This window comes from Ammodytes marinus (assembly GCF_949987685.1).
Source record: "Ammodytes marinus genome assembly, chromosome: 3".
In the NCBI taxonomy this organism is placed as follows: Eukaryota; Metazoa; Chordata; class Actinopteri; order Uranoscopiformes; family Ammodytidae; genus Ammodytes; species Ammodytes marinus.
In genome coordinates this window covers 2,542,361-2,568,886 of record NC_137232.1, presented here as the reverse complement: position 1 = coordinate 2,568,886, position 26,526 = coordinate 2,542,361, and the positions used below count along the sequence as shown (strand labels likewise).

The 26,526-nt window shown below is 41.6% G+C and overlaps 1 protein-coding gene across 1 annotated transcript in view; it reads right to left on the bottom strand.

Moving 5' to 3' along the window:
- sez6b (seizure related 6 homolog b) overlaps positions 1–26,526 on the bottom strand; it is a gene marked incomplete at both ends in the record, with an annotated part of 230,597 nt that overhangs the window by 37,026 nt on the left and 167,045 nt on the right. Inside the window, 2 exons of the mRNA XM_080053689.1 lie at positions 23,780–23,918; positions 24,366–24,560. Coding sequence (XP_079909815.1) covers positions 23,780–23,918; positions 24,366–24,560 — 334 coding nt within the window. The remainder of the gene's footprint in view (positions 1–23,779; positions 23,919–24,365; positions 24,561–26,526) is intronic.

Sequence of the window (26,526 nt, the reverse complement as noted above, 5' to 3'; positions counted from 1 at the left end):
CAAGAAAAACCTGGATGACATTATACAACACCTGAACTCCTCCTCCTGTTGCCTTGACATTCTGCCCACAGGCTTCTTTAAAACTGTTTTTAGCTGTATGGCCTCAGATGTCCTAGAAATTGTCAATATGTCCCTTCGCACTGGTGTATTCCCACAGGCCCTGAAAACAGCTGTCATCAAGCCACTCCTAAAAAAGAAAAATCTAGATACATCAGTCATGAACAATTATAGGCCGATATCGAACCTACCATTTTTAAGCAAGATCATTGAAAAAGCTGTTCATCATCAGCTAAATAACTACATGGGAATGAACAACTGCTTTGATGTCTTTCAGTCAGGTTTTCGACAACACCACAGCACTGAGACTGCTCTGGTTAAGGTCCTCAATGACATCCACTTAAACACAGACAATGGCAAAAGCTCTGTATTAGTTTTATTGGATCTCAGTGCTGCGTTCGACACAGTTGACCACAGCATATTACTAGATCGACTAGCAAACTGGGTTGGACTCTCTGGAACTGTGCTAAACTGGTTTGAATCATACTTAAAGGAAAGAGACTACTATGTGTCAATAGGCAATTTCACATCCGAGCGAACAAATATTACATGCGGGGTCCTCCAAGGTTCCATTCTTGGGCCTCTTCTGTTTAACATATACATGCTACCGCTAGCTCAGATTATGAACAAAAACAAATTATGCTACCATAATTATGCAGACGACACACAAATTTACATAACCATATCACCAGGAGACTATAGTCCGATTCAAGCACTAAGTAAATGCATTGAACAAATCAATGACTGGATGTGCCAAAACTTTCTTCAATTAAACAGCGACAAAACTGAAGTAATTGTCTTTGGTGCCAGGGATGAAAAATCAAAAGTCAGCGCACAGCTTAAATCTGTTATGTTAGAAAGCACACACCAAGCTAGAAATCTTGGAGTAGTGATAGATTCCGACTTAAATTTAAAAAAACACATTAAATCAATTACTAAGTCAGCCTACTACCACCTTAAAAATATATCGAGAATTAAAGGGCTAATGTCTCAGCAGGACTTAGAAAAACTTGTCCATGCATTTATTTTTAGTAGACTTGACTACTGTAACAGTGTCCTTGCTGGCCTTCCTAAAAAATCAATCAGACAGCTTCAGCTAATTCAGAACGCTGCTGCTCGAGTCCTCACTAGGACCAAAAAAGTGGATCACATCACCCCAGTTCTGAGGTCTTTACATTGGCTTCCTGTTAACCAAAGAATTGATTTTAAAATATTGATGTTGGTCTACAAAGCCCTAAATGGTTTAGGGCCAAAATACATATCTGACCTACTGGTCCCTTATGAACCAGTCAGAGCTCTCAGGTCGTCTGGGACTGGGCTATTGAGAGTCCCCAGAGTAAGGACCAGACAGGGAGAGGCAGCCTTTAGTTTTAATGCACCCAAGCTCTGGAATAAACTTCCAGGGGACTTGAGGTCCGCTTCAACACTTGGCTCTTTTAAATCAGGTCTGAAGACCGTTCTGTTTCCGTTTTAACCTGAAATTTTAATTTCTCATTTTGAATTAATTTATATATATTTTTTTTTTGGAATGTGTGCTCTATGCTTGATGTATTTTGTTCTTACTTGATGTATTTTGTTATTGCTTATGGAAAGCACCTTGAATGGCCTTGTGTCCGAAATGTGCTCTAAAAATAAACTTGCCTTGCCTTGCCAAGCCAGCCACCTCTTTACCGGAGGCACTTTCTTTGTTGGAGGTCTTTAGTCAGTTTTCTGGCTATAAACTTAACTTGAGTAAGAGCGAACTCTTTCCGATTAATAAAGAAGCTCTTAAACTTGATTATACAGCTCTCCCACTCAAAGTGGTGATATATCATCTGAGTTACCTTGGGGTATGTTTTACCAGAAATTTTAAAAACCTATTTAAATCGAACTTCCTCAAATTATTAGATCAGGCAAAGCAAATATTATCGAAGTGGTCTCCTCTGGCTTTCTCTCTTAGGTAGAATAACTTCAATTAAAATGACATTACTCCCAAAGTTCCTATATCTATTCCAATGTCTCCCCATCTTTCTCCCCAAATCCTTTTTTCAGGCCCTTGACTCTTTAATGATAAATTATATTTGGAATGGTAAACACCGTCGGTTACGGAAAGCTTTTCTTCAAAGACCCAAACAAACAGGTGGAATGGCCCTCCCTAATTTCCAATACTATTACTGGGCTGCTAATATCCGTTCTTTAGTGCAGTGGTTCTCAATTATTTTCTGTCATGCCCCCCCTAGGGGACAGACATTTTTTCGCGCCCCCCCTAAATTGAAATACTATTGAGAACCTGATAATATTTATTTATTTATCTGTACAAAACCACTGTATGAGTTTCTGGCATGAGCATTCTGCATACAATCACCTTATTATCAAATTAGATAACAAAAATTAGCTGAGATAACTTCTGCAGCAAAAAAATTCAAAGTTCAGTTTATTAGCTCAATTTGTAACATTTAAACAAGTCTCAGCCTGTGTCTCAGGACAGAGAAACAAGAGCAAATGATTCACTGAGGTTTGCATTTCATAAAAAAAAATTTAAACTGTAAACATAGTTAAGGTGGTGTTTTTTTATTCGTATAGGCCAATAGGCCTTCTGTGATGCGATAACCAATAATTAATTAATGTTATTATTAGTCTACTTGCTTGATTTCTTTTTAAATAGCCTACAGAGACACTTGGAGACACATGTGGACATTTATTTACTGCAAATCGCGGCCTTTCGCGCGGATATGACCATACACAAGCACACATCACGCTTGCTAGCACTTAATTTTTTTTTTTTTTTTTTTTGTCAGTTGGAAATCAAGGCAGCCCGCGCCCCCCCCCCCTGACAACTCACGCCCCCCCCCCCCCCCCCCAGGGGGGCGCGCCCCACCATTTGAGAAGCACTGCTTTAGTGTATTGGGTGTATTTTCACCTTGACGACTCAGCCCCAGTCTGGGTAACAATGGAGTCCAGCGCTATTAGCCCATTGTCTCTATCTGCCCTCTTAAGCGCCGCACTTCCACTCTCTTCGGCTATTCCCAACAGTAGTCCCGTGATTAAGCACTCCCTTCGAATCTGGACCCAATTTAGGAAGAATTTTGGAATGCAGAATTTTTCACTTTGCAGCCCAATTGCAGCTAATCATTTGTTTACTCCCTTGATGGTGGATGGTGCATTCAAGATCTGGCATAAAAAAGGCTTAAAATGCATCGGTGATTTATTTATTAATGATCTATTAGCTAGTTTTTCTCAATTGACAAAACACTTTGGTATCGAAAAGACAAATTTTTTCCGATTTCTGCAAATCAGGCATTTTACGCAGAAGTTAATTCCCCAATTCCCTTATAAACCGCCAGCCAATCATGTCGATTTGTTTCTTTCTGTAAACCCCACATTAAAAGGCTCAATTTCTGTGTTTTTCAACCTTATTTCGAAGTTGCATAGCCCCTCATTAGCAACTATAAGAACCCTGTGGGAGCAGGACCTAGGTTCTGCCTTCACAGATCACATGTGGGATTCAGACCTGGGTCGGATACACTCTACCTCCATGTGCGCCCGACATGCTCTTGTGCAATTTAAAGTAGTACATCGTATCTACATATCTAAAACTAAATTAGCTCGTATGTTCCCCGATGTAGACCCGACCTGTGATAGCTGTAAGAGCGCACCGGCATCACTCTTTCACATGTACTGGTTGTGTCCCACTTTGACTGAGTTCTGGACATCAGTTTTTCAAACAATTTCTGAAGTACTTCAGCATCAAATTGAGCCGAACCCTTTCACTGCAATTTTTGGCATTGCTCCAAATTCGGGCTTGCCTAAAGTGAAGCTAAAGGTACTGGCCTTTACCTCATTACTTGCTCGTAGGGTTATCTTACTCAAGTGGAAAGATCCTGCTCCTCCTTCCCACTCACATTGGATTAGAGAAATTATGTCATGCATGAATCTGGAGAAAATTCGTTGCACTACCCAGGGATCTGAGAATAAATTTCACAAAATTTGGCGCCCCTTCTTAAATTATTTTAAAAAGCCAACGACAATAATAGAAGAGTAGCTACCCCCTCCCCTCTTTTATTTCTTTATGTTTTTTGTTTCATATTGATTATTTATTTTTATTTCTTAAAGTGTGTATTTCGTTTCTGCCATTTTTTAACATTATGTATTATTTGGGATTGTTTGTAATTGGGTGTGAGGGTGGGATATAGGTGGGGTATGTTCGGGGGAAAAAAAGGGGAAAAAATTTAAAATTCCATTGTACTGCAATTGTTTTGCAACTGTGTAATTTAATTAAAAAACCTTTGAAAGAAAACTTTGTTTAGTTCGGGGATGAGCTGCCTTGACGCAAGCGGCGCTTCCCAGTGAATGACACAGTGTGTCCATTGCGCATCTGGCGCCACACTGTTTATTAGTGATTGCCCTGGCCTGCGCGCTGAGCCGATGATTTCGGCTTCTGTTCTATCCACGTTATTATGGTTTTTATGTGTTAATTGAAGAAGGGAAATAGCAGGGGCTCTCCTCCACTCAACTCACGGTAAAAAAAATTATTAAAATATTTTTAAAAACTATGCGCCACGGATGTGGACACATATTCCTCCCGTTCGTTGCGCCCCACCTGTCATGTCTCTATTCCCCACCGGTGGGGCGCGCCCCACACTTTGAGAACCACTGGATTATGGGATACCACTATCTCCTTTCCTTTCGCATAGGTTGGTCCGGCGTAACCCACGCTAAAGGAGGGTTAAAGGATGAATCGAGGCTCCTTTCCTATGCCTTTCCTAAGCATTTTGAGAATTCGAATCACCTATTCGCCGAGTACTTCCGGGTCATCTCGATAGGAAAGGAAATTTCCTATGCAAAAAAGAGAATCCGTAGAGGCCCTAAGTCTACTTCTGAAAGCTGTGGGCTGGCACTTAACAGAATGACTTACACCTGGCTTGACAAAGCAGCCCCTTTACATCCTGGATTGGCGTTTATGCAACTGACTAATCCAAATTGCCCAGGCTAGACTTTGTCAAGGCTGGCTTTATCAATCATCCTGGGTATCTTCATTCCACTTTTATGCAACAAGCCCCAGACCGCCGCTGTTATTATTATCCTGAAGTCTGAGCGTATCTCCACACTTTATTATTGTCTCAAGTAACTTGACTGTGGCAGCGCTGTCCTCACAGACGGGAATGGCAGCATGTTGCTCCAAAACCCTTGCCTCTGGAGCCTGGAGGACACAACGTCCATGATTTACAAAAACTATTTGAAATGTAGACTCATCAGACCACAGCACACTGTTCCACTTTGAGTCAGTCCATCTCAGATGAGCCCAGGCCCAGAGAAGTCTGCAGCATTGGTGGATGTTGTTGATATATGGCTTTCAATTTGCATGGAAGAGTCTTATCTTGCATTTGTGGATGTAGCGATGAACTGTGTTTACTGACAATGGTTTTCTGAAGTGTTCCATGGCCCATATAGTGATATCCTTTATAAAATCATGTCATTTTTTAATGCAGTGCACCTGAGGTCATGGGCATCACATTTTAATTTTGGACCTTGCCCCTTACATGCAGAGATTTCTCCAGTTTCTCTAGGTATTTTAATTACATTATGGATTATAGATGATGAAATCCTCAAGAATGTTGTTTTTAAACTGTTGGACTGTTTTCCTCTGCAGTTCTTCACAATGTGGTCACCCCAGTACTGCTTGTGAAGACTGAACCTTTACGGGATGCCCCTTTATATCCATTCATGATAATATCACCTGTTACCAGGTAACAGGTATTTTACAGCTTTCCTAATCTTTTAATGCCCCTGACCCAACTTTTTTAGAATGTGTTGCTGGCATCTAACCCTAACCCTTTAATATGAATGAATCAACGTCAAGCTGAATAATACTCACTGTAACTGTCTAACTGTCATAGGGCCATGCATTGTATATGTGCTGATTTGACCGCAGTCTGCAGAGCTGTAGAACTGGCAGCTTTTTAAAAGTGTCACTCTGGGCCTTAGTTATCTCTTTGTTGAGGGAAGAGTTGACTGTGTGCACAATAATTAGGCAAGTGAGTATTTTGGCCATATCATAATTTTGATGCATGTTTTCCAACTTCAAGCTGTATAGATAGATAGATAGATAGATCATTTTTATTACAGACTAAGTCCAGATAATACAAAAGAACATAAAACAATACAAACAGCGACGACGACAACAACAACAACAACAACAACATACAAGGTTGTCTAGCAACCCCCTATTAAAAGACACTTATACCAGTGTTTCCAGAGCAGTGATGTGTAACGTGTGGCACTAAATGCAATGTTCGTCAGTTCCAAAACAATCAGATTTTCTGAGTTATTCAAACGGCAGATGAACTTAAGCATGATTTTTCTTAAGACAGATTGGAGAGTGTTAACTCGAGCAGTCACAAACATTTCGGTGGCGCTGGTCCATCTGGGCCGTTTTAACAAAATTCTCAGAGAGTCATTTTATGCCACTTGCAACCTCCGAAAGCTCGCTTTTTTATAATTTGACCACAGATGTGCAGTGTATAACGGTGTGCAATAAGCTTTAAATAGAGTCAGCTTCACATCATCAGAGCAGCAGCCAAACTTCCGTATCAGTACATTTGCTTGCACATATAACATGTGAGACTGACGCAGAATGTCCTCATCGTCACTCAGTGTGTCAGTGATCACATGACCAAGATATTTCACCTGACTGCAGGTTTTTAAAACATGACCCGACAGCTTAAAGTCAGGGAAAACCATATGTTTATCCTCATTTGTTCTGGAGATCATAATAACACTCTTTACATCATTATATTTGATGTCATGTTGCTCTCCATACAAGGAACATACATCAAGGAGCTGCTGCAGACCAGCTGAACTTGGACTAAGTAACACACAGTCATCCGCGTACATGAGATGGTTCACCACTGTACTGCCAAACATACAGCCAGTTTTACACATTTTTAACTCTTTTGACAGACTATTCATATAAAAATAAAATAAAATAAAATAGGAGATAAAATGCTCCCCTGTCTGACTCCATTACCGACCTGAAAGGGAGCAGATACACAATTATCCCATTTCACCTGCATAGTTTGGTGAGCATACCAATAAGACAGGATTCTCACTATGTATTTTGGGACGCCCGCTTCGCTCAATTTTTTAAATAACTTCCCATGGTTCACGCGGTCAAATGCCTTGGAAGCGTCTAAAAAACACATGAACATGGAAGAGTTTTTTCTTTTGTAGTCACTCAACAATTCTTTTAAAACATAGATACACATATCCGTACTATGCTTAGGTTTAAAGCCAAATTGATTTTCTGCAGAAATAACTAATGCTTGGACTCTTTCAAGAAGAATTTGTTCAACAACTTCAGATAATACACTAGCCAGAGCAATGGGTCTATAATTGTCTGAGCTGCATACCTTTCCTGATTTATCCTTGACAACAGGGACCAGCAGTACCGTCATCATAGAGTGTGGAAGATAGCCATGGACCATGAAGGCAGCAGAGGAGCTAACCTTGAGCTGGCAAATTTGAGATGTTCAGCAGAGATAGAATCCATACCTGTCGATTTATTGACTGATAGGTTTCTGACCACTTCATACACCTCATGGGTCTTGATTGTACTCACACCTTCAACATTATCTACTTGATAGCATTCAGTCGGGACACAATTAAATAGTTTAGCATAATGCTGTTGCCAGAGTGCAGCAATCGCATTTGCACCAGAGACTCCATCTACTGTCGATGGTAAGGATGGTTTACAATTATTAACACGCTTTACCTCTTTCCAGAAAGCTTTGCTGTTTTTATCTAAAAGTTTCTTGGCCATGGAGTCAGCTCTCAGAGTTTGCTCGTTTTTACTGATGAAACGTATAGCATATTTATATTTTGCGTTTGTATGCTTCTTGTATTCAAAGATAGGTCCCTGTCTTGGTTTACCAGCCATTGCCCATGATTTAGTAGCTTCACAAGCTTCTGTATAGAATTCAGCCACATACGTGTTCCAGCCAGGTCTAGCTACCCCCTTCTTTTTTGTTTTAAGAAGAGGCACACTGGCTTTAAGTAGAGCTGTTACAATCTCAATGTACATTGCAGAGATATCTGTTTTATGATTAATGTTAGAACAGTTAGTATCTTTACAGATGAGTGCCGCTCTTGGCAGATATATGTTGCTCAACAGTTGATCAGTGTGAGTAAAATAGGAAGCAATGTCTTCCTCTGAAAGAGAGGGCCAGTCCACATGATCTGGAATAAAACTGTTTGCACATTTTACAGTGTCAGGTATATTATCCCATCTAATAACCATCTTCACAGGAATGTGATCTGAGGTAGATGTGTTATATAAAACTTCCATATGTGCCAAAGAAGTGTGAGCATCAGCTGTTGAGAGACAATGATCTAACCAGGATGTGGTGTGCCATGCCTCACTTATACAGGTCCTTCTCATATAATTAGCATATTGTGATAAAGTTGATTATTTTCCATAATGTAATGATAATAATTGAACTTTCATATATTTTAGATTCATTGCACACCAACTGAAATATTTCAGGTCTTTTGTTGTTTTAATACTGATGATTTTGGCATACAGCTCATGAAAACCTCAAATTCCTATCTCAAAAAATTAGCATATCATGAAAAGGTACTCTAAACGAGCTCTTAACCTAATCATCTGAATCAACTAATTAACTCTAAACACCTGCAAAAGATTCCTGAGGCTTTTAAAAACTCCCAGCCTGGTTCATTACTCAAAACCGCAATCATGGGTAAGACTGCCGACCTGACTGCTGTCCAGAAGGCCATCATTGACACCCTCAAGCAAGAGGGTAAGACACAGAAAGAAATTTCTGAGCGAATAGGCTGTTCCCAGAGTGCTGTATCAAGGCACCTCAGTGGGAAGTCTGTAGGAAGGAAAAAGTGTGGCAGAAAACGCTGCACAACCAGAAGAGGTGACCGGACCCTGAGGAGGATTGTGGAGAAGGGCCGATTCCAGACCTTGGGGGACCTGCGGAAGCAGTGGACTGAGTCTGGAGTAGAAACATCCAGAGCCACCGTGCACAGGCGTGTGCAGGAAATGGGCTACAGGTGCCGCATTCCCCAGGTCAAGCCACTTTTGAACCAGAAACAGCGGCAGAAGCGCCTGACCTGGGCTACAGAGAAGCAGCACTGGACTGTTGCTCAGCGGTCCAAAGTACTTTTTTCGGATGAAAGCAAATTTTGCATGTCATTCGGAAATCAAGATGCCAGAGTCTGGAGGAAGACTGGGGAGAAGGAAATGCCAAAATGCCCGAAGTCCAGTGTCAAGTACCCATAGTCAGTGATGGTCTGGGGTGCCATGTCAGCTGCTGGTGTTGGTCCACTGTGTTTTATCAAAGGCAGGGTCAATGCAGCTAGCTATCAGGAGATTTTGGAGCACTTCATGCTTCCATCTGCTGAAAAGCTTTATGGAGATGAAGATTTAATTTTTCAACAAGACCTGGCACCTGCTCACAGTGCCAAAACCACTGGTAAATGGTTTACTGACCATGGTATTACTGTGCTCAATTGGCCTGCCAACTCTCCTGACCTGAACCCCATAGAGAATCTGTGGGATATTGTGAAGAGGAAGTTGAGAGACACCAGACCCAACACTGTGGATGAGCTTAAGGCCGCTATCGAAGTATCCTGGGCCTCCATAACACATCAGCAGTGCCACAGGCTGATTGCCTCCATGCCACGCCGCATTGAAGCAGTCATTTCTGCGAAAGGATTCCCGACCAAGTATTGAGTGCATAACTGAACATAATTATTTGAAAGTTGACTTTTTTGTATTAAAAACGCTTTTCTTTTATTGGTCGGATGAAATATGCTAATTTTTTGAGATAGGGATTTTTGGTTTTTCTTTACTTTTTTGCCAAAATCATCAATATTAAAACAATAAAAGGCTTGAACTACTTCAGTTGTGTTTAATGAATCTAAAATATATGAAAGTCTAATGTTTATCAGTACATTACAGAAAATATTGAACTTTATCACAATATGCTAATTATATGAGAAGGACCTGTATATGTGTAGCTTTTAGATGGCAACAGCTCCCTGCTGGACAGTATTAGATTATTATCTCTACAGAGATGATTCAGGTGGTTAGCGAATACTGATCTACTGTCTGAAATATCTGCATTCATATCCCCGACAATAAAGACACTAGTAAATTGCTCATTTAGTAAGAAAGAACTAATAAACGCCATCTTATTCATATAGTCTTCTTCATTATTCTGGCATTCATATGGGGTATAAACATTTAAAATTACAAATTCCTTATCAAGCTGTGTCAAGTGTATAGCAATACACCAGTCCACACCAAGCCTAATGACATTCACCACTGAGTCCAGTTTATTATGCCACAGAATTGCCACACCTCCTGGTATTCTGCCCCTTTTTATACCCACACTGAGGTCAGTGGTGGACTCACCAGCACCATGGAAATTGGCATTAATAGAGTTTAGCCCTTTAAGATCCTGCTTAGCTAGAAAAGTTTCCTGTAAGCACAGAATGTCACAGTGCTCCAACTGATCCACAACAATGCGGCGCGCTTTATCCTCTGCGCTCTGAGCCAAGCGCAGGCCACGGCAGTTGTAAGACAGGACGCTTATCTCCATAGCAACATCAGACTTGGGCTGTCGTGCCAGTAGCGGGCACGTTTAAAAACCCCAGCTGATAAACCGTCAGCGTTAGCTCCGATGAATCCGGTTTTACGAGGTTCATAAAAGCGACGTACATACGCTCCCACCGGCCAGAGCTCCGGGTTATACATGTCACCTACATCCTTGCATTCAGCGGGTATTTTGAATGAAGCGTATCTGCTATTCATGGTGACAATTCTTTGACATGACACCTCATGACAGAGTTTCTCCTCAAGATGAGCACGGAGAGTTTCAGCGTCTATTTCTGGAGAGAACTTTATTTATTTAAAATCTTTATTTAAAAGGGACAATGTACAGTTAGAACATAAATGTTGCCATTTGATGCACTATACCAGATTATAGCTTTAAGCTAATTTGCATCTGTAGTCCCTTGGCAGGTCACAAAAATACAACACAGTAACAAGACAGATTATTAGTATACAGGGATAAAACACCACAACAACATGGCTACACACGTCTGCGTGCAACTCCCCCCACCTTCCTCATCCCACCCACGCCCACACACACAAAAACAAGTCTAAGGACCAAATTAGTGGTTGCAGAGCTGAGCAGCTTTTAACAGATTTTTTAGGTTAGATTTGAAGACTCTGAGAGAGCTACTGCCCCTTACGGCGTCAGGTAAGGTATTCCACTGGTTTGTGGCTCTTACAGAAAAAGCAGATTGCCCCGCTACAGTGCGGCGAAATGGTATGGTACAATCTCGTATGGAGGATATTCTAGTGGATCTGATGGAATTTGACGAGCGAGCGTGGACAAAAACACATAATGACTGTGGGGCCAAACCATTTAAAATTTTATAGACCATACACAAATTGACGAATAACCTAAAATTCTCAAAGCTCAATAACTCATGTTTCTCAAGTATCCTACAATGATGATAACGAATTGGCTTTTTGTCCAGTGTTTTTAAGGTTTGTTTGTATAAAGACTCCAGAGGTCTCAAAGTAGATTCACCAGCCTGCCCCCAGCAGGTGATACAATATGACATGCGGGACAAAATCATGGCGTGCATAAACTTAGTGGCAAAAACACTCACCTGTTTCGTTGTTACCACTTTGATCCCTCCAGCCGCTCCAGTGCCCACAATAGTTTTACCAGCTTTCTTCTGCCCCGTTGTCGATTTACCGGTGCGTAATCCCTGTTTAGCATCGGCCGTCTCTGTGCGCTTCCGTTGCCCTCGTTTCACTACTTGGCTCCATTTTGGGGACCCAGGTGAAGGCAACGTTACACCCGAGGCAGCTGCAGGTGTAGCCCTCTCCACAGTTAGAAGCGGCAGTCCCTGTGAATCTCCTTCTCGGTGTTCAACTCTTGGCGCTTCGGTCCCCCCCGCCGAGCCGTCAGCCTCGCTGGCAGCCGCTGCGCTAGTGGGTCCCGCGGTGCTAGCATTCCGCGCGTCCAGACGCCTCACCGATGCAATGTGGCCGGCATAGCCGTGGTCAGCGTAGTTCTCCAGGGCACCGACCTGGCGGCTCACTTTCGCCGTGCCAGCGCGCAGCTCTTCGCTGATTTCAGTCTGCAGATGTAGTGCATGTTTCACGGATGAGACCTCGGTGTGTAGCTGCCCCACTTTTCGAAGTAGGCCGCACACATCCATGTTTGTGAAAGTCACTGGTGGCAACTCATCCAAATAGTGAGATACAAATCTTGGAACATTGTCCCCACACTCGTTCAGCACCTTGAGGCAGCTCTTTATGTTATTGACATCTTTCTGTGCACCTTTATGCGAGATGTTCCGCTGCGTTGAAGGACAGAGCTCAAACAGCGTTTTCTTTGAGGTTTCAATCCACTCTGAGTCGAAGCTGTTGGCAGCTAGCAGGACAATCTCGTCCTGACTTAATGTACGTATTTTCATGGCAAGGAAGTGTAAAAGCTCATCCTCCACTATTGTTTTACCATCAACAGTCTTATATACCTCAGGTTTTAAACGAACTCTGGCAAACGCTATAGCACCTGAGGAGCACGCTGCTGTGACGTCCGCCATCTTGCATCATACTCATTCAAATAAATGATTAAGGATGCACAAACCTCCATTTTGGGGACCCAGGTGAAGGCAACTTCACTCACTAAACTTGAGTGCTTATTGGATTCAAGTATACCAGGTAATGTGTATTTGTGTAATGAGTGAGGGTGTGGCCTAAGGAGATCAACACTCTATATCAAGGTGTGCATAGTTATTAGGCAGCTTCTCTTCCTCAGGCAAAATGGGCCAAAAAAGAGATTTAACAGACTCTAAAAAGTCAAAAATTGTAAAAAGTATTTCAGAGGGATACAGTACTCTTGAAATTGCTAAGATATTGGGGCGTGACCACAAAACCATCAAACGTTTTGTTGCAAATAGCCAACAGGGTCGCAAGAAACGTATTGAGAAAAAAAGACGCAAATCAACTGCCAAAGATTTGAGAAGAATCAAACGTGAAGCTACCAGGAACCCATTATCCTCCAGTTCTGCCATATTCCAGAACTGCAACCTACCTGGAGTGCTCAGAAGTACAAGGTGTTCAGTGCTTAGAGGCATGGCCAAGGTAAGAAAGGCTGAAACCCAACCACCACTGAACAAAACACACAAGTTGAAATGTCAAGACTGGGCCAAGAAATATCTGAAGACAGATTTTTCAAAGGTTTTATGGACTGATGAGATGCGAGTGACTCTTGATGGATGGGCCCATGGCTGGATCAGTAATGGACACAGAGCTCCACTTCGACTCAGACGCCAGCAAGGTAGAGGTGGGGTACTGGTATGGGCTGGTATTATTAAAGATGAGCTAGTTGGACCTTTTCGGGTTGAAGATGGCCTCAAAATCAACTCCCAAACCTACTGCCAGTTTTTAGAAGACACTTTCTTCAAGCAGTGGTAGAGGAAAAAGTCTGCATCTTTTAAGAAGACCATGATTTTTATGCAGGACAATGCTCCATCGCATGCATCGAAGTACTCAACCGCATGGCTAGCCAAAAGGCCTTGAGGATGAAAAAATAATGACATGGCCCCCTTCCTCACCTGACCTAAACCCTATTGAGAACCTGTGGGCCCTGCTTAAACGGGAGATTTACAGTGAAGGAAATCAGTACACCTCTCGGCACAGTGTCTGGGAGGCTGTGGTTGCTGCTGCACAAAAAGTTGATCGTCAACAGATAAAAAAACTGACAGACTCCATGAATGGAAGGCTTGTGACAGTTATTGAAAAGAAGGGTGGCTATATTGGTCACTGATTTCAAAAATGTTTATTTGTAAATTGAGTTGTTTTATTATTCTCACTTTAACAGATGAAAATAAACAAGTGAGATGGGAAAATGTTAGTTTTTTCATTAAGTTGCACACTAATAGTTGCCTAATAATTGTGCACATATGTATATTCTCTTAAAGTGGACCTATTATACTTTTCGACTTTTATGACCTATAAACGTTGTTATAATGATTTATAGTCATGTTAACCATACTAGCGTATCAAATAATGACGTACATGCATTTAGACGTATTCCCTGCTGACCGTCTGGGGTGGCTGTGCAGAGCGCTAAACACTAGGGCAGCCGGTCGAGAACTCACGTGTTCCAATCGGTTCAAATTTCCTGCCATCGTGTCGTCACGATTCTGGATTTTTCCATGTATGGTAACGTGCTGCTCAGGCGCGCTCCGGCCATGCCCCCACCTTCTGTGCGCGCTAGGGTGAGAGGAAGACTGTCCCGAAAATCTACATGGTTTTTTGTGATGTGATTTGTGTCAGGTTGCTCTATAGCAGTTTCTAACAAGAAATTAAGACCAGAAAAGTAGTATAATAGGAGATCTTTAAGAAAGACAAAACCTCACTTTTACTTTCTTAATCATTCAGGTTTAGGTTCATTAACATTTTGGATTGACCGAGAGCACTGTAGTTGTTCAATAATAAAATGTATCCTCCAAAATACAACTTGCCTAATAATTGTGCACACAGTGTATAGAAGAAATGGCTGAGCTCAGTATAAAGCAGTGACAGGCTCTTTGCTGTTGCTAATGAATCACCAGTGGGCTCCTGATCAAAGTCATTAGCACACTGAGATTGAGCTATTAATCACCATGGGAACGCTGGAGAAAAAAAAATCAAAGGTTCAAGAGGCGCAGACTGAATCGACACATGGGTAAACCTGACAGAAATTGAAATGTTTATTTAGTGTTTTTTTTTCTCTCCACAATAAAACAAAGAAATCACCGGACTGGGAGTTAGTTTGTGAACTGACTATTTGTCATTCCATAGACAGAGCCATTTGTCTTCCATCAGCTGTATACACAAGTTCAGCCCACACTCACCAACACTTGTATTCTCTACACTTGTCAACAACTTAACACTCAACACATTGAATCCCTGACTTAACCTGAACAAATTTAAACCATGGGCAGTATTCATTAAGGAAAAGGAAATGTTTAGCCCTTATTCCGGCCCAAATGCTAAATGGTTCATATTCAAGGAGTACAAGCATTAAAGGTGAAGTAAGCGATTTATTCATGTTAATATAAGTGTTAAATCGTTCTTTATTCATACAGTGATCACTTATATAGTGTGCGCGTCACTCGCTCTGCATGCAATCGGCAAATAAACTTTTCGGGGATCCCACTACTGATAACCAATCAGAAGAGAGAACGCTACAAACCGACACCCGTCTCACTGCTGGTGCATGTGTAGAGCGACAGATGGGTGAATGTGTATGCGCCTTCAATGGCGGAGCAGGTGAAAATCCTTCCCAATGTCTGTTTTCATGGTTTTTATCATGTATCATCACACTTAAAGGCCTACTTCACCGGTTGGAATATGAAGGTGTATTGAACTCGGAGATCCTATGAAGTATAAATGTGCAAAAAAAATTGAAATGTGACATCACAGAAAGAGAAATGTAGGGTTAGACAGTGAGACCATAAAACACTCTCTCTGCCTTTTCTCAGGCTAGGATGATCCGATTTAAATGTGTCTAACCCTACATTACGAGTTCAATACACCTTCATATTCCAACCGGTGAAGTAGGCCTTTAAGGATCTGAGATGATGCTAGATAACTCGCTGCTTGAAGACCGCACTGCATTAATGTGGGGGACGACTGCTAACTGCAGTCACTGACAGGCAGTTAGCTAAACTGACCATTCCGCTCACTGAACCTTTAAATGGATTTGTTCAGCTGAGAAGATAAAGAGCTAATACATGGATCAGTCATGTCCTGCAGGTTTTGACTGGTCCTCAGGTGGTCCCAGCAGGTGTGAAGTGATGGCATACACAATTTTTTTAAAGTGTGCTCAAACTTCTGGACAATTTGGTTTTTTATTCATATTAATTCAAAAGGACGCAATGGTTAATTTACTAGGGATTGTGGGGTATCGAGGAAAAATTTAACAAGTTTGTAAGTTCATGGTAATGAAGAAACATGACACCTAGTACGACACTGGCTCTTTGAATGCTTTTTATAGAGTTTTTGACAACATGGCGCTATATGGCACAGAGGAATAAAATTCACTATATCAGGCTGTGGATACACACACATCTTATTTGATATTCTGTACGCTTGTAGTCAGTCGTGTTGCCAGTTTTTGTTGTGCAATTATAAACATATTTACGTAGCTGATTAGCTACATAACGGACAGAGTAAGAAGACAGATATCCACATTTTCAATCCGTTTTTACAAAGCTTCCTTTGGTCGATTGGAGATGTAACAACGTAGTGACACGTCCCAGAGAGAGGTTTGTTAGGATATGATCGATAGTGAAAACTACAAGAGATAAATGTGTAACTTTTGGACATCATCTCTGTATTGGACAGGAGATCTAAGCTGGGACAACCTCTGTGGTTTTGCCTTTTTTGGATAAATGAACCCTTGTGCAAGTTTTCCTGCCTCCTCGTAATTACATTCGTTCTTTACAAATATTGGATCTTCAGTGAGTGGAACAACATGCGTCAAAGCCTCACACACTCTATGGCCTTAAAGGTTAGTCGGTCATAACAAATTTACTAGTCAAACACAAACAAGCCATCTCACTGCAGCTATTTTATTTAGCCTGTTCTGTATCAAAGAATCCAAATCAGTCTGTTAGCGGTTTGTCGAGTTCACAGCATCACAGAACAAATCTGCTTCATTAAAATTCACTCTTGGGGGTTATCTTCATTCTCAAAGGACAACTTCCCCTTCCCTGCCTATATAAATAGCTCTCATCTCCCAACTCTGCCTGAGTCTATATATATTCAGACCTCAGAACAAAACAGTACAACGTCGAGGCATTATGAATATAGTCTCTGAAAAATAAACTCTGGGTATTGTCCGGAAATAGATTTCAGCCAAACAGCTCTTCAACGTGATATTAATATTTGATACAATGTATGATGCAGAGTTTGAGAAATGGAAAAGTGGCCTGGGCTTGGCAAAGCTTTTTGTCCCCTTATGAAGGCGTACAGCTGGTCCTCTCTAGTATAGTAAAAGGAGTGTGCAATCTTCTAAACTCTGAGTGTGTCATGTTTATTTGATTGTTAACGGATAAGGCCTCTCACCTGTTTGCGGAGCAAGGCGGATTGAGAAATATTGCGGGCCGGCGTCACGTTTGTTGTGATTAAGCTAAATAAGGGCTTTGTGCACCTCAGTGAAGAAAAATCAATCACGGCCTCTATTGCCTGACACTAATTTGATTTAGTTCAATTTGGAAAAAAACAGGGCAGAGTTTTTTAGCTTGGCCCGCGGGACCAGCTGCCTAACACATTCTACCCCAACTATTCACTGTACCATCTGCTATTTCCATCTCCCTAAACCTCTGAAATACAGGAAGAAAAGGGATGGGACTCATTCAGTCTGGTGTTAAATAGCCTTTCTGAATATCTGGGGCCGTATTCACAAAACATTTTATCTTAGCGCTAAGAGTACTCCTAAGGAGCACTAAAAGTTCTTAGTCAGGAGTAATTTCTTAAAACTTATTCACAAAGCTGATAAGACCAACTTTTACTAAGGAATGGGAGGGACTCCTAAACTAAGACTAGAGGGTGTGGTTGACCCTGTTGCTATGGATGACGTCATGTTCATACCTTCTATGCCCACAGTGATTGGCTGAGAGGGAATGAGTCCCTAAGAGTGAATTTATGATAGAAACACTGTGGGAGATATCCATATTGTGTCGCTGTATTAAAGTAAAGAGTTTTTATATACAATTAATGACAAGTAACACTTATTTAACATGAAACCAAGATACTGCAGGGTTTCCCACACCTTCGTTCACAATTAGCATACAATAGCGCCACATAGGCCTATTCATTTGAAATTTTACAATGATTTGAATTGGAAAAAATATCCTCATTGAACAGCTGCGCACCATGCACTCTCACTGTATTTCTGTCAACGGCGACTATGCAGCAATAGTCAGACAGCGACAAACCAGGAAATTCACAATTTAGAAACAACAGCCGGCGAAATCGTAAAGTGCATGCGGAAGGAAAAAGGCGAGACGTGCAACTATACAGTAGCGGACCTGTGGAACGGACGAGATGCTGCGAAGCGCCACATATTCTAGTAGGAAATTAAATCCAAACGTGACACCAACAGTAACTTTCAGTGCATCATAAACCCAAAGCAACTGCAGGAAAAGGAACTTAATAAATATTTTTTTACATAAATATAATATATATAAATGTGTCTATACTTTCTAAACATAGCTTCACTAAAATCATTAAACTCTTACAGCTATAAAAGGTACCTTTTATAAAGCTCACTAGCATTAAATCTCTCCAAAACACCATCAAATGGTTGTCTGTGATTTACTCTTAGTGACTTAGGAGTCCTCTCGAGGACTCTTAGCTTTTCATAGATTTAGGAGCTACTTTTAGCGCTAAAATGCTTTGTGAATTACACTTATCGTAAAAAGTTAGGAGTCCTAAAATTAAGTGAGTGAAACGCCCCTTATTTTTAAGAGTTACTCCTAAATCAGCACGTTAGGACCTACTCTTAGCCTTAAAATGTTTTGTGAATACGGCCCCTGACCGACTTACACTTTGAATGAACATGTATCATATATTTTTCAGAGGCCAAAATTGGAATTAATGTAAATAAGACCTTCAGCCTCAAATATTATGTTCATCTCAGCGTTCAGATTCCACCTGGGATCTTCTATCTTAACCTCCACATCGCATCATCAACAATAAGGAAGCATAATATCTGTTAAAAAAACGTATTTCACTTGGAATATAACCGAACAAAATGAACTGTTCAAGGCAACATGTGTGTTGTTTAGTGATCACAGTTCTTAACAAGTCAGATACAGCTACTTCTACTACGACGGCCAAATAAGCAGTTAAAGTGAGTAACACAATTGAACATTTTCATCTCAACACCACACGCTGAAATCTTCCAATGTGGGGTGGATTGTTCCTTTCCTTTTAAGCTGCAGACTAATGACCACTATAAAGGCTGTTACATACTCCGCGAGAAGAAAGAACAAAGTTCTCGGTGACAGAGCTCCGAGAAGAAAATGACGTCATTTTCTTCTCTCAGCTCTTGTTTAGCTGTTCTCGCAGCTTGTTCTCGACACATCACCCGGGCCGAACTTTCTTCTCGCAGCTTGTCCAAGAACTATTGTGTGATTGGTCAGTCTGAAGTCAATGAGGAAAGCGAAGTGAAATCAGCTGGCGCTACTGAGTCAATTACCATGGTAACAATGCGCCGCGGTGAGGAGTTCGGCACTTGAGTTCTCGTGAAGTATGTAATGTCAGACCAGAAAGAACTTCTCGCAGCTCTGTCACCGAGAACTTTGTTCTTTCTTCTCGCGGAGTATGTAACAGCCTTAAGACTTCATGTTATTTCAGAGGCCTGTACAGGTGGGCAGTGGTGTGTATCATGTGGGAGAGAGAAGGTTCATTTTACATTCCTCACTTAACACTACCTCCTTAATCACACCTTTCACTCCTTGGCCATTCATTTGAAGACCATCCATAAAAGTCATTTGATACAGGCCGCTGATAATGTCCCTCCTGCCATTACACCGATGGAGCATCTGATACGTGCACATGCTAAGGTGTGTATGAGCACTGACACCCAGGGACCTTGTTAAAGACCTTGGGCCTATCCGAAAACTTTTTTTTGCATAGGAAATTTCCTTTCCTATCGAGATGAACTGGAAGTACTCGGCAGATAGGTGATCCGAATTCTCAAAATGCTTAGGAAAGGCATAGGAAAGGAGCCTCGATTCATCCTTTAACCCTCCTTTAGCATAGGTTACTCCTGACCAACCTATGCTAAAGGAAAGGAGATAGTGGTATCCCATAATCCTTTACGGCGGCAAGATTTAAAGCAACAGGCCACAGCCGGAGTTTACCGACTCTACACGAATACGAGCGAGAGGTAAAACAGAAGAGAGGAGAGGAGAAAAGAGGAAGATTTAACTCGGCTAAAACAAAATACCCCCCCTCCCCTATAAAGATAATAAAGAACTCATAAAAGACCAACATCATAATAGTTATTTTCGTAGCACATAATTTACACCATAAGAAAATAAAATACCAACTTCACATTTAATGAAGTTACTGGGGGCAGTTCATCAACATTAGTGTAGCCTCTTTTTATTCCACATGTGAATTGGGATATATGCCAGTGATTCTCACTCTGTTGGCGACCACCTGATTAAAATCAATATGAAAAGAACGCATGGATCAAACGAGCGCTTGTTGTAGTCAATTTTCGGAGAATAGTGTAATTTCACGCTAGTGACTCACGTCAGCAATACTCGCCGTCGCGCAATGACGTCGGTTAGGAAAAGTGGAGTCGAATTCATTTGAAACAGCGCTGTCCTTTCCTATGTTCGATAGGAAGCACCTTTCATCTCTCCTTAACCCCGATGACGTTTAGGGGTTAAGGCATAGGAAAGGAGGCTTATAGGTTAGGAGATTGGACTTTTCGGATAGGCCCCTTGTATATCTACCCAGACGGTTGAACAGCTGCTATCAATAAGCTTGATAGAACCACTCACAGACAGACACCTGCTAGACATATTTTCAGACAGTGAGGAGGCTCTGTGCTAGATTACAATGTATTTTATAATACTGATATTAGTCCAGTTCACTATGTCCAAAAAGAGGGTTTGAGGGATTTCTTGTGGGATTTGGTAAACTATATATTTAAAAACTTCATAAAGAAACACATGCATGATTTCATTTGCACGGACGCCAATATGGCGGCCATCTTGGCTTTTCAAATATGGCGACCTTCAACGTTTGTTTCTTAGGGCCTATCCGAAAACTTTTTTTGCATAGGAAATTTCCTTTCCTATCGAGATGAACCGGAAGTACTCGGCGGATAGGTGATCCGAATTCTCCAAATGCTTAGGAAAGGCATAGGAAAGGAGCCTGGATTCATCCTTTAACCCTCCTTTAGCATAGGTTACTCCTGACCAACCTATGCTAAAGGAAAGGAGATAGTGGTATCCCATAATCCTTTACGGCGGCAAGATTTAAAGCAACAGGCCACCGCCGGAGTTTACCGACTCTACACGAATACGAGCGAGAGGTAAAACAGAAGAGAGGAGAGGAGAAAAGAGGAAGATTTAACTCGGCTAAAACAAAATACCCCCCCTCCCCTATAAAGATAATAAAGAACTCATAAAAGACCAACATGTGTTGTTTATTCACAAAAAGATGCAGGTAGGCTGGATGACAGACAGCCCAAAGGCCTTCTCTCTGCTTTTTGGTTTCCTTTCTTACACAGGTTTCACATGGTATGCTCTGTCGTCTAAAATGTTTTCACACGGCACATTCACTTCTCTTCTGCTCTGCTAAACCAACCGCGGCAATTACTTATGTTGACACACTTCCTTTGAACAAAAAACAGAGGAAGCCATTAATCAGTGCTCCCTAAAGTACAACAGGAGCACTGCTCAGAGAGAGAGAGACAAAGAGAGAGAAAAACTATTGCAACCCATATGCAAATGAGCCCTCCCTTAATTTGCGCACAAATGGCAAATCATTTTCCACGGCTGACTGACTTATCGGGGCTCTGACACGGGCGGAGTCTGTTGTTCTGTGCCTTCACCTTGGCACCCCAATCATAGGCAAACACACACTCCCATGCTGTACACTCCTTGCACCCTGTATACTCCACACTGCAGCAATTACAGCAGTGTGTGTGTGCGTGTATGTGTGTGTGGTGTCGGTGTGTGTTGTCTCGGTGTGTGTGTGTGTCATCTCGGTGTGTGTGTATTTGTGTGTGCGTGGGGGGGGGGGGGCATAGAGCAGTGGTGGTGGTGTTGTTGTCGTAGGGGAAAGAGGGGTGCCAAACAAAACCCTCCCTGATAGAATTAGTTTTCTCTGCTGCACCTTGTTAACCTTTGTCTGCGTGGCAATTAAGCATCTCATTCACACAAGCTGTGAGCGTTCTTTCATTAGCAGCACATTGTTTGTCTTAATGTGTTGTTGTACCAGTCATGGTTATCTTAGCTCTTTGTAATAATCTGCTTCTAAAATGCTGTTTGATGGCAGGTACCAGTGCACACATACATAAGTACAGGAGATTTGGTATTTTTTTTCTGTGATGATGTCAACTGGGTTAGCCTGGTTCTACCACCAGACCATCGTACTTCATTTAATTCGTACAGAAGGTCTGGAACTGCTCAATTGGTGAGTGAACGTTTATTGGTTCTGCCCAGTGCCACTCTGGATCTGCCAACCAATCGCATAGAGTCTGGTCATGACGTATGTCATGCGCCGGGACCGGCTGGGAACCAACAAAACTCGGCTTTAATTTATCGATATTTGGCAGCGTTGCCACAACAGACTGAATAGCTTCTCTCGTATCCTTATCCATTGTCTTCCTCTGACTACAACAGAAACTGGCACACAACCTCGACATCATTGTTCTCAGCCACTCCGTCTGTTCGCTGATTGGACTGGAAGTAGAACATTTGAGCGGGAGTAGGTAGCCAGGCTACAAGTGGGTTTGGTTATGAATAAAAAAACAGGCATAGTAAGAGGCTTTTTTTAATAACGTGGTTTCATGCATATCAAAGGGAAAAAGGTGAGAAGGCAGGTCAGACTGCCACTGTGCAGGGTGTTTAATGTTGATGCTGCACATTTATTATGTTAACCAATCATATCATAAGTTATAATTTACATCTGTACATCTCGCATATACATATTTTAAAATGATATTTAACATTATTATATGTACAGTATCCTATTTCACTGCAGTTATTATTGTTTTTATTGTTATTTCCATGTACAGTATTATATTTCATCAACATTTTATTTAATTTTGTAATCAAAATTTACTTTATATTTATATGGTGCACCTTATCTCTACACTTTTATCTGCACTGTGTCCTTGCACTACTGTTGTGTTTATTTGTGTCTCAGGTGTTGCTCTCTTCACTTGTGTTTTTTCATTCTTCTATATTCTATATTGCACACATCCTGCGTCTACCTCTGGAGCGCGTCGCGTTCCGTTACTGCTGCCTCTCTCGCACTTTTTTCGGCCACACATGGAACGTCTCAGCTGCTGCTGCTGCTGCAGTGCTGCTTTTAAAATCCCTATCTTTCTACTTAGAGTTTTCATAGATAATTCCCATTAAAAATGAAGTTCTTTCATGTCATTTATGATGCATATGATTTATATTGAGTCTCGACAGTAATCCGTGCGCCCCATTGCCTTTTTTTTGACACATTTTCGCTTGTTGGAAGTTTTATTTTGAAAGGGACACACCAGGAAATGGTGAAACTACAGCGAAAGCTGCCGGTATGAAGTCAATATGACTCTCAGCAGAGTATTTCTCTATCAGTTAAAGCAGAGAGACCCGAGAGAGACGCGCGGCTCTCAGAAAAAAATAGGCGAGCCTCCTGAGGTAAAGGGGAGCGTCGCTGCAGACGTGTCTCCGACGCACATCAGCAGTGCGTCTGAGGTTGGATGTGTGGCGGCTCTAGGTTGATTACAATGTTGGTGACAAAAAGTCAGACGCAGACGCACAGTAGACGCGCAAGTGGAGGTAAGATGTGTGTGGAGGCCGTTAGGCCTAAGAAGGTCATTGCCAATGACTGCTGCTGTAACTGTTGTGCATATGACGAATAAACCTCTTGACTCTTGAAAGTGGATATACATACACTTGAATGTCCAGCATGATCCTCTTGTCCTCCTCCACGTGCAGTCCCCAGATACAGTCCTGGCCTCTGTCGTAGGCTTCAGGCCAGTTAGGAGACAGCACCACTCCAGCAGAATCAGTGATCTCACCACTGCAAACAGCTGCAACAAGCATCACGTACAATACATGACAATGGAGGGGACAGCTTGAACTGACAACTTGAGGTAAGCCCTGAATGTTATGGTTTCAAAAAATAAAATGTGTCCGTGTGAACTATAGAGTTGTATCAATGATCTATTTGATATACAGTATATAGTGGTTATTGCAGTGCTGTTAAGAGCCAGTCATTTATTCCACGTCTGACTCATTTTAAATCATACTGTATTCTTGTGTGTAACACCCAGTCTAGTTGGACCCTACTTGTAACAGCAGTACCAATAGCCATGCAACCTGCTGACTCACTAGGCACGGTCTGTCTACTCAAATATACTTTATCATGTCAGCAAAATGCCAAAAGTAAAACATATTATGTACAATAAAGCGCTAAAAAGTGATTTAAAATGTAATGGTATTAAATCAAGATTTCCAGCAATACAAGACATACAGACCTCTGCAGGCAGGTTCTGTCTCGTTCCATTGGGGATTGTTGGGGTCAATGCATTCAATGGTGACCGATCCCTGTTCCAGAGTATAGCCAGGGTCACAGGCGAACTCCACCACGGCTCCCACTGCCCAGGTGTGGTCACTGCTGGTCAGGTTACCGTACTTCACAAAGGGTTGGTAGCAGTGGCCTGCTGCAAAGGCTACAACACAGAGACATGTTCAGTGTTGAAAGGGACTCACCTTTGACCAAAAAGCTAGTGAGAAGTTATGCTTTCCAGATTATCTAACATCAGATATGGTTAAGAGTCCAATATTTACAAGTCACTTTTTGTCTTTTTTGTCGTTTTATTTTTTTGTCGTTTCCTTTTTTTCTGATATCATTCTGCTTTGGGAACTGGAAATTGGAAATATGCTACTTATCAGAGACAGGGCACCTGGTATGCCGAGGCAAAGTAGAACGAAAGTTTGTATAATAACAGATAAGTCAGGCTGCGTCTTAAACTACAATTGATGTCACAACTGGGCAAACTGTAGGGTTAACAACACTCTTTCTGTCTTTTCTCAGGCTAGGATGAACCGATTTCTAAAATGTTGCACATTTATACTACATAGGATCTCAGAGTTCAATACACCGTCATATTCCCACTGGTGAAGTAAGCCTTTAACCAGGAATATTCCCATTGAGTCCTGGCCCTGAAGGCAGCACAAAAACATAAAAGCTTCTCATTGAAAAAACAAAATTTCACATTTAAAAATAAAATACAAGACACACAAAACATAATAAGACACATCACAATAAAGCATCACTTCAAAGCTAATTATAACATTTAAGATGAATTCAGGTATTCCAGAAACTTGTAAATTGTTCTCATTGAACACACTTTTAAAGAAATGTCTAAATGTATGCTGAAGGAGTTAAGCTGTTCACTAGAGTGGGGATCGTTATTCAGGATATAGATGGGACCATCAAATCCTTTAGCGGGGACCTGATCAGTATGTCCTGTTAAGGGCTGTAATGAGGTCCGTGGCACTCTTTGGACCTAATCCTATTTGTGGCAGTTAAAAGGGAGCCCTAAGGAGATTACACTGATTGTGTTTCCAAGTGTACCTCGAGGAGCAGAGATGAGTCGCCTGTTTGATGGTGAGTGCTGAGACAAAATGTGTCAGAAGATAAGAGAAGTTAAGTGATATCTCACCCCAGCCATTACACAAATCCCTGTTCCTTTAAACAGAGTTGTTCAAAACATAGTGTAAAACACATCATAGGGGTGGTTTAGAAACAGGGCTTTTGTGCTGACAAAATTTGTTTTTTTTCCCTCTCGCACAAATTCCATTAAGAAGACATTAATGTTTGAAGAGACGTATGTTCCATGGCCTCAGTCTCAGTCTATCACACTTTGACCTCCGCTTCACCCTGGTTTCCTCCCAGTGGACTAAGTTAGGGTTTAGTTGACATTGTTGGTCTGTCCATCACTCTGGTACAGACATAATTATTTCTACAATCATGGGATAGATTGCCATGCAAATGTGTCCACATTAATGGTCCTGGAAAGAGGAATCCTACTGATTTTGGTGAAGCTGACTGATGTTAGAACCATCTGCAGTGGTATTTTTTGGTGACTGATATGCATGGAAAAAGTGGCTAAACTACAGAATAGTGTTCAGTAAAAGTCAAATGACTTTAATTCGCACTTGAATATTTATTATATATACTTTTTTTTAATGTACGTTCTGTTAGCCAGTGATACAAAAAAAGGAGGTAGAAGAGAAATAGTAAATACATATACTTGGAAAAAAAGAAAAGATAATTAAAAAATAATTTAAAATATATTAGGGGAGAGTAGGGCTGGGCGATATGACGATATCATATCGTGGACGATATGAAAGTGTCTACCGGGAGAGATTTGGCCATACCGTTTATATCGCAGAGAAAAAAGTTCATGTGGCGGGAGCATAGATGGAGCGGGAGGCAGCTGTCCCTCCGAGTCCCTACAGTTACACTGCAGTTACACCGCCGCGCCACACGGGGGCTCTGCAGCAGAGTTCTGGGCTGCAATACAGCTTCTCTACCCGCAACAGAAGAAGCCTCATCTGTTGCTCTAGCTGTCTAGCTCCGGTGCACCGTCACTTTACAGTTAACAAACCAACTCCGTGTCACGGTGGCAG